The sequence below is a fragment of the Vigna radiata genome, unplaced genomic scaffold (assembly GCF_000741045.1).
Source record: "Vigna radiata var. radiata cultivar VC1973A unplaced genomic scaffold, Vradiata_ver6 scaffold_194, whole genome shotgun sequence".
NCBI lineage: Eukaryota > Viridiplantae > Streptophyta > Magnoliopsida > Fabales > Fabaceae > Vigna > Vigna radiata.
Genome location: NW_014542196.1, coordinates 512,545 through 524,159, shown reverse-complemented (window position 1 = coordinate 524,159; position 11,615 = coordinate 512,545). Strand labels below are relative to the sequence as shown.

Below are 11,615 nucleotides of genomic sequence, written 5' to 3'. Positions count from 1 at the left end.
TATATATATATATATATATATATATATATATATATATATATATATATGCTATTTTTACATTTATATAATGTTTTTTTCTTTGTTCATTTTCCATGTGATTAGTGAAACTTTTTGTATTAACTATGGTTTGGATGATTAACTATAATTTAAGTGGTCAACTAGTGAGTTCGACTAGAATATCAAACAAGTCAGTTAGTCTTATACAGTAACTTGGATGAATATACCACAGTTTAAAGTTATCATTCACAGTTTGAATAACACGTCGAAACCGATCAATTACCAAACAGGTTGATTAGTTATGTACTAACCTGGATAGATAATCACCAATTCAATGAGCATGATAATAAATTTGTCAACTATCAAACAGATCAGATTTTCATGAAGTATATAAATACATTAATAACATTAAAACTGATCAACTTAAGAATACAATATAATTACTCTTAGTTGAATAGTACTTAAGCCAATCTTAATAAAAAAAAATCTATCATAAAACTTATGACAAATAAAAGTAAAAATTTGAGATAAAAAATAGATTATGTAAATTTATTATTAAGTCCGCTAACTTTCAAACATTAAATGTTGATATGAAAATATCTTCTTCCAATTATTTGGACGTACAAAAGTTTACTTTCTGAATAATATTTGAATTTTAGATGACACCACAAAACACATGTGATGTTTTATCTTCCAAAAGTACTAGTCCATAGATCAAGACAACATAAATGGAAAATATCTGTCCCGTGATGAATAATTTTATGAGAAAGAAAAGTAAAATTAAAATCAAGGTCATCATATTAAAAAAAAGAAAATGTAACTTTCCTGTGATTTTTAACTTTATATACGTTTTCTTTATATTTTGATACAATTGAGTCTACATCTAAATTAATTATTATTTATTTTTGTTAGAAAATATTACAATACCGTTTGTTTTTTTTTCTGACAAATACTTTCGTTTCTTTCATAAAGTTATAGTATTACATTAAAAATAATTTTGATTTAAAATTAAAAATATTTATATGAGAAGGACAATTTATATTTTGAAGTATATTAATAAATATATTTTTTCTGCATATTCCGTGAGTTTTGTCTTTGTTTTTTGTGGTCGATTTCAATGATATAGTTTGTTAGAGCATTGGGGTTATGGGGTTAGAGAGTGAAGCATCTTCAATCCAAAGCTCCTTCAATGGCAGAAGAAGTAAACCATAGCAGCAGTGACATGAAAGGTCTTCCAAAAGTGCTGGTTCTAGGTCCTCCTTTTTGCTTCTCATCACTTCAACCTCTCTACTCTCACAAATTCCATTTTCTCAAATCTCACCTCTCAGATCTCTCGCTTCAACACTTCCTTCAACTCCATCACCCTCCCTCTATTACCGCTATTATCTGCGACTCCGGCTACTCCGTAACCGCTGAAGTCCTCCGCCTCCTTCCATCGCTCCGCCTCCTCGTCACCACCAGTGCCGGAACAAATCACATCGACCTCCGTGAGTGTGGCCGCCGCAGAATCCAGGTCGCCGGTGCCGGAGGTATGTTCTCGGAGGATGTGGCAGATATGGCCGTGGCTCTGCTCATTGACGGAATGAGGAAAATCTCAGCGGCAGATCGGTGGTTAAGGACGCAGAATCGCCACAATGCGCCCTGGCATTCATTCCCATTAGGGTCCAAGGTTTGCAATGTTATATATATATTCTTATTCTTTTACAGCTTTTTACTATATGAATCCCAATTTTATACAAACTATAAGTCTAATTACCTTTTAATTTTGATTTTACTTTATGTAATTTGAATTTATTATTAATAGAAAATCTAACTAAATCTATTAAAAACTTACGATTTTAATTTACAGATAATCTAATTTATATACAACACATAATATGATATAATGAAAATATATATTAACAGCAATGTTTTGATGGATTGTTATTGTATTTGTCAAAATTGAAGGATTTGATTAAAGCTTTTAAAAGTTATATTGTTACCTTTTGTAAATTAAAGATAATTCTTTTTTACTATTTGAAGATCATATTAACAAAATAAATGTATGATAAAATAAAAGGTAATTAGGGCTATCATTTAATTTTAATCTCTTTAAGAAATTTTTATGTGCAGAGATCGTATTAAATGTGCTCCGTAAATAAAAATCAAACAAGAAAAAAACTTTAAATATAAGATATAATGTATAAAAGCTATTTATTAAATTTGTATGCATCGAGATTAAATAAAGAATTAATTACATGCATAAAAATGGAAATAAGATTAAATACGAAAAAGTGGTACAAATTAAATAAAAATGAGAAAAAATATATAAAGATAATAGATCATTTTAGTGGAATTTTAAATATAATTAAAAAGGAATAAAATAATAGGTAGTTAAAAAAATAGGTGTATATTATGAAATCTCTTAAAAAAATTATTATTATTATTTATGTTTATATATTTTGAATTAACACACTTAAAGGTGAGTAAAACATAGGACAATTCAACCTCCATATATAGACAACAAAACAAGTTGGTGCTTGCTCTAGTCAGGTTCTATGGCCTTCTAAACTAGAGATTAATTAATTATTATATGCTGAATGTGAGACATAATGTTTCCGTAAATCTCTCTCCCCGATGCATATTTACATGTCCATTTGTGATCCTACATATAATCAAAATCTTAAATCCCAGATATTCAGGTTAATCAGAAATAGATTTACCACGATTACAAATGTACACTAACCAGTGTTGGTTTCAGGTTCATCAGAGGTAGATCAACCATAAATACAAATGTACACTAACCAGTTTTGTTTAACACATAGTAATCAACCATAGAGTTAGATGCTCTGAATCAATAATATCCTTTCTCTATGGATTAATATTTATTGAAAATTACAAAATCTCAACATAAAAACTGTGATTCACAAAATTTTGCTATTTATGGTAGACTTTAAATACCAAAGAATATGTACAAAAGAATGTAGTAAGAGTCTTTTGTTACCAGTTTTTGTAATATTAAGTTTTTTTATTAATTTTTTATTTTTAATGTTTCAACTACTATTGTGGAAATGCTGAGAAGAATTTTAAAAAAGAAAAAGAAAATAGTGCCTAGTATCAGTAAATTTGAGATTTGATATTCATACAATTATGAAAGCGCACTTCAACTATATTTGTAACTTGTATGAAGCTTGTCAAATAGATAATAATTGTATTTGTTGCCAGGAAAACATGCCGACAATATTTCATCACTTGATTTATACAAATCTTGATTTATACAAATGGTTCTTTTTGTAATTTTGTCCTCCGTATTATGTTGCAGATTAAGTGTATTTCGTATCTGATTTAACTAATTTTAAAGGGATTTTATATTTGAGCTTAGTTGATAAATTTCCATGGAATTAAGTAAAGTAACAACTGGGAAAATGAATGTTTTAGTGCTTATTCTTCTTACTTCAAACTGTAGTCATATCATCCCCTTGTTCATAATCAGATCATTTTTACATTATATGCATGTATAGTGCACTAAACAAGCAAAAGAATAAAGCATTGATGTTACTGTCAGTTATCAGGGAAGCAAGTTGGGATTATTGGATTGGGAAGCATTGGCATGGAAGTGGCGAAAAGGCTCGAATCTTTTGGTTGCATAATCTCATACAACTCTAAGCATAAAAAAGCTGCAGTGTCATATCCTTTCTATTCCAGTGTTGTTGAGCTTGCAACTACTTGCGAAGTTCTTGTGCTCTGTTGTGAACTAAATGAGCAAACAAAACACATAATTAACAGGGAAGTCATTCTGGCGTTAGGAAAAGGAGGATTTATTGTAAATGTTGGAAGAGGGGGTCTTATTGATGAAAAGGAATTGGTAAAGTGTTTGATGGAAGGTGAAATTGGAGGTGCTGGTTTGGATGTGTTTGAGAACGAGCCTCGTGTTCCTCAAGAGCTCTTTGAAATGAATAATGTGGTTTTGTCTCCACATGCTGCTGCTATTACTGCGGAATCATTCATGAATATGTGTGAACTTGCTGGAGGGAATTTAGAAGCCTTTTTCTCAAATAAGCCCCTAATCACTCCAGTTATGTTGACTGAATAACTTGTTCTTTTGACAGCAAAATATCGAGCTGTAGAATTGGATTTCATTCCTTCAATGATTCTTGAGTCGGAAATGGCATAGTTCTATTTCCAAAACCATCCCAGGGAAGTGCCTTTCAAACTGTCTTCATAAAAGGAAGGAGATGAACAAAACTATATTTGGGTAAGTTTTTGAAGTCCACTTTTATAGCACAGAGTACATGCTTTTCTTAATTTTTTAGTATTTTCTTTAGATTCTTCTGCTACATGATTTAATAAAAGTAGGGTTCTTCAAGATACATGAATAAACTACTGTTCTAGCTTATATTGATTCTCTCAAGATCGTACAGTGTTTCGTTTTAATATTGTCTCATTGAGCCTTTCTGTTTACCTTTCCTCTTTTCCACATTTTTCCATGTCAGATCATAGCACTAGTTCTAAATCCATCACCAATTTGGAAGAAGTTGTTTATAAACTCACCGTTAACCAAAATGAAATTATTACTTTTTTGGACGCTATTGTTTCTCAATTTTCCAGACGCGACACACCCTCTCCTCATTCTGATGATCATCGTTCATTTCACTACGATGCTCCTCAGTTCACACTACACCTACACCACACCTCCATTTGGATGTTCCTCGGTTTGATGGAACAAAGCCCATGGGTTTGATCTTTAAGATATCCCAGTTTTGAGTACCATCCCACACCGAAAGTGGATCGACTTCGGATCGCGTCTTTTTACATGGATGGCTCAGCTCTTAGTTGGTTCTAATGGTTGCATCAAAACAACATGATTCCTTTGTGGCAAGAGTTTCTCCAAGCTGTAGAGGTTCTTTTGCTCCTTCTTATTATGAAGATCTTCGTGGTTCTCTCTTTAAGTTGACATAGAAGGGTTCCGTACAAGATTATTTGAATGAGCTTGAACGACTTACTAACCGCATTGTTGGTCTCCCTACAACTTTCTTGTTGAGTAACTTTATTTCTAGCTTAAACCTAGATATCTGCTGCAAGAGGTTCAAGCATTGCAACCACAGACTTCAACACAGGCTACGACATTAACTAAATTGCAAGAGGATAAACTCATTCATCAAATTCGCATGTTTGAAGCTGATATTCCTAAAACTGTTTTTCGTACACATCATGGCATTATAAGTATACAATCATGTCGTTTGGGCTTTGTAACTGTTAACAGAATGAATGACAAAAGATATGCAATTGTATATTTATTTGTAACTGTTATTCTCTTAATTAGCATAATTAGTTGTAGTAAATGTATATATGGCAGTTTAGCTTATTTAGTGGGTTGAAAATCAGCTTGACAAATTGTAATCATTTGCATTTATATGAAAGTTCTCCAACAAGGGGAGACATAGTTTTCTAGCTATATCTTCTCTAAGTTTAACATGGTATCAATCTAGGTTATGATCCCAAAACCTAGTTTGTGTTTTTCAGCCTCGTCCTAGATTCACGATCCTGCTTCACGATTCTTGTTTTATTTTCTCGTTTCCTTTTTTCCTAGCTTTGTGGATTTTGAAAAATATGATGTCTTATTCGTTCGCCTTAATGAAAAAAACTACCCAGCTTAGGCATTCCAATTTCAGATATTTGTCACTGGAAAAGATTTGTGGGGTCATGTTGATGGTAGCACTTCTACCCCTAACAAAGACCAAGATACAGTTGCTCATGCTCCATGGGCAGTCAAAGATGCTCAAGTCATGGCTCCGTTGATTCGAACATTTTCCTCAATCTTTGCCCTTACAAGACTATAACCGCAATGTGGTCTTACTTGAAGAAAATTTATAGTCAAAATAATGCTGCTCGCTGATTATAGCTTGAGCACAACATCGTTATTTTTAAACAGGATAGTCTCTTTATCTCTGATTTTTACTCTCAATTCATGAATCTTTGGGCTGAATACACTTATATAGTTTATGCAAACTTGCCTTTCGAAGGTCTAAGTTTCGTACAAACAATTCATGATATTACTAAACGTGACCAATTTCTTATGAAATTACAATCTCACTTTGAATGTATCTGGTCCAATCTCATGCATAGATATCCTGTCTCATCGTTGGATGCATGTCTCAATGAGTTGTTATGTGAAGAACAACGTCTTCTTACACAGTCCATCCTTGAAGAACAAAGGTTGTCTATTGTTCTAGTAGCATATGTGGCACAAGGGAAGTCACGACGTCATGACATGAGTACTATTCAATGCTTTAGTTGCAAGCGATTTGGCCACTATGTTTCAACCTGTCCAAAAGAATTTTGCAACTACTGCAAAAAGGATGATCATATTATTAAGGAACAACAGCTTTTACAACCACAACTGAATCTTCTATTCCCAATAGTTCTGCCAATCCAACACCTGTCCATCAAAATGCTACTACTAGTGTTCCAACTTTGACCCCTGAAATGGTTCAACAAATGATAATTTCATTTTTTTTCTGCTTTGGGATTCTTACGTAACTCCTCTTCACCATGGTACTTTTATTTTGGGGCTTCCAACCACATGACCAAAATTACTCGATTCCTTACTAATATAAAAAAATATTCGGGGAATCTCAAGATACATACTGCTGGTGGAAATCAATTGCCTATAACAGAAACTGGTGATATTTCTTCATTCCTAACAAATGTTTTTGTTGCTCCTGGTCTCACCAGTAATCTCATTTTTGTTGGTCAATTATTAGTCAACAATGATTGTCAAGTTCAATTCTCACAGTATGGTTGTCTTGTGCAGGATGAACACTCGGGGAAGATAATCGCGAAGGGGCCTAAAGTTGGATGTCTTTTTCCCATCCATTTCTCGCTATCTCCAAGTCTTTCTTTGCCTTTAGTCTCTTGTAATTCTACTATTGTTGATCACCAAGTGTGGCATAAGTGCCTTGGGCATCCTAACTCAAATGTACTCCATGACATGTTCAAATCTAGTTTTCTTGGAAATAAACACACCCCATCTCTTAATAGTATTCATTTTGATTGCATTCCTTGTAAGCTTAACAAAAGTAAAATTCTACCTTTTCCAACACATCAGTCGAATGAAACACTACCATTTGATATCATCTATAGTGATGTTTAGGGGGTGGCACCAGTTATGTCTCATGCTAATTACAAATGTTTTGTAGGTTTTATTGATGATTATAATCGGTTCACTTGGGTCTATTTTCTCCGCTCAAAAGATGAAATCTTGTCCACTTTCAAATTCTTTTATGCTTATGTCCAGGCCCAATTCTCCTCCAAAATCAAGATTCTTCACTCTGATAATGGGGAGGAATACACATCACACTTATTTCAGGAATTCTTACGATCTAATGGTATTTTATCTCAAAGATCATGCCCATCAACCCCCCAAAAACAGGGTGGTTGAACAGAAAAATCGCCATTTGCTAGATGTTGTCCGCACTCTTTTGCTGAAGTCGCATGTGCCATCACGATTTTTGTGTGAAGCCCTTTCCACTGCTGTTCAACTTATAAACAAATTGCCATCTCCTTCCATAAGTAATGAATCTCCTTTCACTCGATTATTTGGTCACCCACCTGATTACTCCACTCTTCATATCTTTGGTTGTGCATGTTATGTCCATCTTCCTCCACACGAACGCACCAAGCTCACTACACAATTTGTTGAATGTGCTTTTCTTGGCTATTCTCCTAATCAAAAGGACTTTCTATGTTATGATCCTAACCTTCATCGGATTTGGGTCTCTCGAAATGTTATATTTCTAGAAAGTGTATATTTTTTTAGCAAACTATCATGACTGCTGCAGCGGAATGGTTAGCGTGAAATAACAAACCAAGAGGGTTTTTAACATAAATGTGTGCCTTTTAATTTCTTCTCAATTTATCTTACTACGCAAATAATAAATATAAATAAAAGATTAAGGTTGAGAGAAATTTGCACAGATGATTTTTATATTGGTTCGGATCTTACCAATCCTACGTCCAGTCGCTTATCTCAAACCAAAATAAACAGTTCACTATGCACAAAACAATTACAAATTAAAATCACGAAGAAACAATTTGTAAGAGTTTAGAAACCACCTCTCTTGATACCATAGACAAGAGTTTCACAAGCCGAATAAGAACACACACTAATCAAGAGTTTCTGAGTTCCTAAGTAGAAGGGAAGAGTTTTTGTTGATGAGCCTATATATAGACTCAAGCAAATACTCTTCCATTCTTCGAAACTGGCTATTTAACGCATTTAATCAATTAATATTAGTGTTAATCGATTAAAATGAGTACAACGGCTAATTTTCAAAAGTAGAAAACTCCAACGGGCACTTTTAATCGATTAAAATGAATTTTAATGGATTAAAATGAATTTTAATGGATTTGAATTTTAATCTATTAAAACAACAAAAGTTGAGTTTTCAACTTTTACTCGTTTTAATCGATTAATACTAGTTTTAATCGATTAAAACAGTGCGATTTTGACTCTTAACACTAATTACAATGTATGAAAGTACATGGAATCAAAACCAATGAAAATCTAAGTCCTAAACAATAAACTACAATTATTACAAAAGCTTTTTATAACAAAAATAAGTCTTCAAAGGATTTTCGTGAATCTTGATAAATCTTGACGTGATTTGGGCATCATCAAAACTTCATCTTCACCATTTTACTAACATTCTCCCCCTTTTTGATGATGATAAAAAACTCCTTTGAATTAAAGCTTTTGGTAATAATCTGGATAAAAACATAACTCATGAAAGACAAGGGCATTAGTGAATAACAATAAGCTTTAAGATATTTTCTCCCCTTTTTTTTATCATAATTAGGAAGTTGTGTTTCATGTTCTCCCCCTAAGATAATACTCCCCCTCAATAAAAGCATGTATGCATAAAATATATTTCAAATTTAAAGATCCATTCAAACATACATAATAGGAGATTTAAAACAAATAATTTTAGGATAGAGAACTTTAAAAAATCATACTTTGAACCATACTAGATAGAAATTTTAAACCATAAAAAAATATGGCTAAATTTAAAAAAAAAATGCATAAAATGGATCAAATGAATAAAAATGCAATCCTAAGATATTTCTAAAATTCCTAGATCTCTTCGAATGTTATCCCTTTAGATATGTCTCCATAATGATAATTTGTTGAGCTCTTCATCTTGAGGATTGTCATAATTCTTCTCTTTTGTTGTCTTCTGCAAGTCTTCATCATTACCTGCATCTAATTCAACCGACTCAAGAGGTTTTTCCTCAAGGTTCACAATTTTATCAAAGACAACATGCTTGGAATATTTTTTTTTTTAATTTGTTTAAAAAAAAATTAAATGAAAAAATTTAAATTGTAAATTTTAAATTTTAAAATGCTTGGAATGAAATCATTTTACAACCCAAACATATCTACCACTTGGAACACCATAATGCTTAATTTTACCTTTATTTGAAGTATGACCCTTTTTCATACAATAAAAGCATGACATAAAGTTTGTTTTCCTATAAGTGGTTCCTTTTTCTACCCATCTTCTACGGGTTCTATTATTATGCTTATTTTTAATTTTAGGAGCATACTTATTTTTAACAACCTTATTTTGATTATTTTTACTGCATTCTCTTAAGGTTGTTTGTTCTAGCAGTTTCTTAAAATTTTCGTAAGATGCACATTCATCACTACTAGTAAATTTACCCTTTTCAAAAAATAAAACTTTATTTTTTAAATCTTTATTTTCTTCAAAAATATTTTCCAAATTTAATTTTAAATTTTTATTTTCTTCAAGAATATTTTCAAATTCTGATTTTAAATTTTTATTTTCNTCAGAAATATTTTCAAAATTTAATTTTAAATTTTTGAAATCCTTTTTCAATTTCTTATGAGCTTTATCTAATTTTTCAGATTCTACAAGTAAAGCAACATAAGTTTCATGCAATTCACTCTCACTATATTGACTATAATTATCAGAATCCCTAGATTTACTTACTTGGCTTCCAGCGTCATCGTCTGCCACTAAACAGATGTTTTCCTCTTCATCAGATTCGCTCAAATCAGAAATTGTTTCGTTGTCATCGTCCCATGCGATGTAGGCTTTCTTTTTCTTGAAGGATTTCTTTTCCTTTATTTCTTCATTCTTCTTTTGATTTGGGCAGTCCGCTTTTAAGTGTTCCCTTTCTCCGCAACCATAACATTTATATTGTGAGGAAGATCCTTGATTTTCTTTCTTTTCAAATTTTAATCTTCCTTTGTCTTTTGATTTCATGAACCTGTTAAGCCTTTTTATCATGAGTCTCAAATTTTCTTCATCTTCTGAGTCTTCATCTTCCATTATGTTCTTGCTCGTTTCTATCTCAGATTTTAAGGCTAGACTCTTTTTCTTGGTTTTGGCTTTTGCTTCTTCTTCATCAAGTCTTCCAAGATAAAGCTCATGCTCCCTCAACTTTCCGAATAGTGCCGCCATAGTCATTGTGTTGAGGTTTTGTGACTCGAAAATTGCAATCACTTTTGGTTGCCACGACCTGTCTAAAGATTTCAAAATTTTTATATTAAGATCATCATTGTCAAATGACTTACCTAGTCCGATGAGATGATTGACAATGTTGGTGAAGCGTTTCTGAACATCTGAAATCGTTTCTCCTTGCTTCATCCTGAACATTTCGTACTCTTGGATCAAGGTATTTTTTCTCGCCCTCTTCACGTCATTTGTTCCTTCGTGAGTCACTCTCAGTATTTCCCACATCTCTTGAGCAGTTTTACAAACAGAGACCCTGTAAAACTCATCAACCGTTAGAGCAGATGCAATGATGTTTCGAGCCTTTACATCATTTTGAACTCTTTTCTTTTCATCGACAGTCCACTGAGCATGGGGCTTTGGTTCCTGCGAATTGTTAGTAGGAATAGGCGAACCAGAAGCAATAACATCCCAAATCTCACAATTAATAGACTCAATAAAAATTTGCATTCTAACCTTCTAGAATGCATAGTTTTCACCTGTAAATAAAGGTGGTCTATTGATAGAGGCACCCTCTGCAAAAGTTTGATATGATCCTGCCATTTGAATAACTATCAAATCGAGCTCTGATGCCAATTTATAGAACTGCTGTGGCGGAATGGTTAGCATGGAATAACAAACCAAGAGGGTTTTTAATATAAATGTGTGCCTTTTAATTTCTTCTCAATTTATCTTACTATGCAAATAATAAATATAAATAAAAGAGTAAGGCTGAGAGAAATTTGCACAGATGATTTTTATACTGGTTCGGATCTTACCAATCCTACGTCCAGTCGCTTATCTCAAACCAAGATAAACAGTTCACTATGCACAAAACAATTACAAATTACAATCACAAAGAAACAATTTGTAAGAGTTTAGAAACCACCTCTCTTGATACCACAAGAGATGAACCTGCACCTCCTTTGAATCTTCACAAAGGATGAGACACCTCCTCTGAATACTTCACGAAGGATGATCCTCTTCCAAACACCTACTTAGACGCACCAAGGATGAACCGACTATTTCCTCTGTTACTGTAGCAGCACTTCACTAGCTCCACAGACAAGAGTTTCACAAGCCAAACAAGAACACACACTAATCAAGAGTTTCTGAGTTCTT

At 32.7% G+C, this 11,615-nt stretch overlaps 1 protein-coding gene across 3 annotated transcripts; it reads left to right on the top strand.

Moving 5' to 3' along the window:
- Positions 1-1,064: 1,064 nt before the first annotated feature.
- Positions 1,065-7,027, top strand: LOC106779366 (glyoxylate/hydroxypyruvate reductase HPR3-like). Of its 3 annotated transcripts, none has more exons than XR_002666372.1 (3): positions 1,065-1,666; positions 3,542-4,231; positions 6,791-7,027. XR_002666372.1 is itself a non-coding variant. In XM_014667457.2 (2 exons), the coding sequence occupies exons 1-2, from the start codon at positions 1,187-1,189 to the stop codon at positions 4,067-4,069; spliced, it is 1,008 nt and encodes a 335-aa protein (XP_014522943.1). In that variant the 5' UTR covers positions 1,065-1,186; the 3' UTR covers positions 4,070-4,457. The 3 variants fall into 3 exon arrangements, 1 of the variants encoding a protein (XP_014522943.1); XR_002666371.1 differs by lacking the exon at positions 6,791-7,027 and adding an exon at positions 4,470-5,613; XM_014667457.2 differs by lacking the exon at positions 6,791-7,027 and having other exon boundaries at positions 3,542-4,457.
- The last annotated feature ends 4,588 nt before the right edge of the window (positions 7,028-11,615 follow it).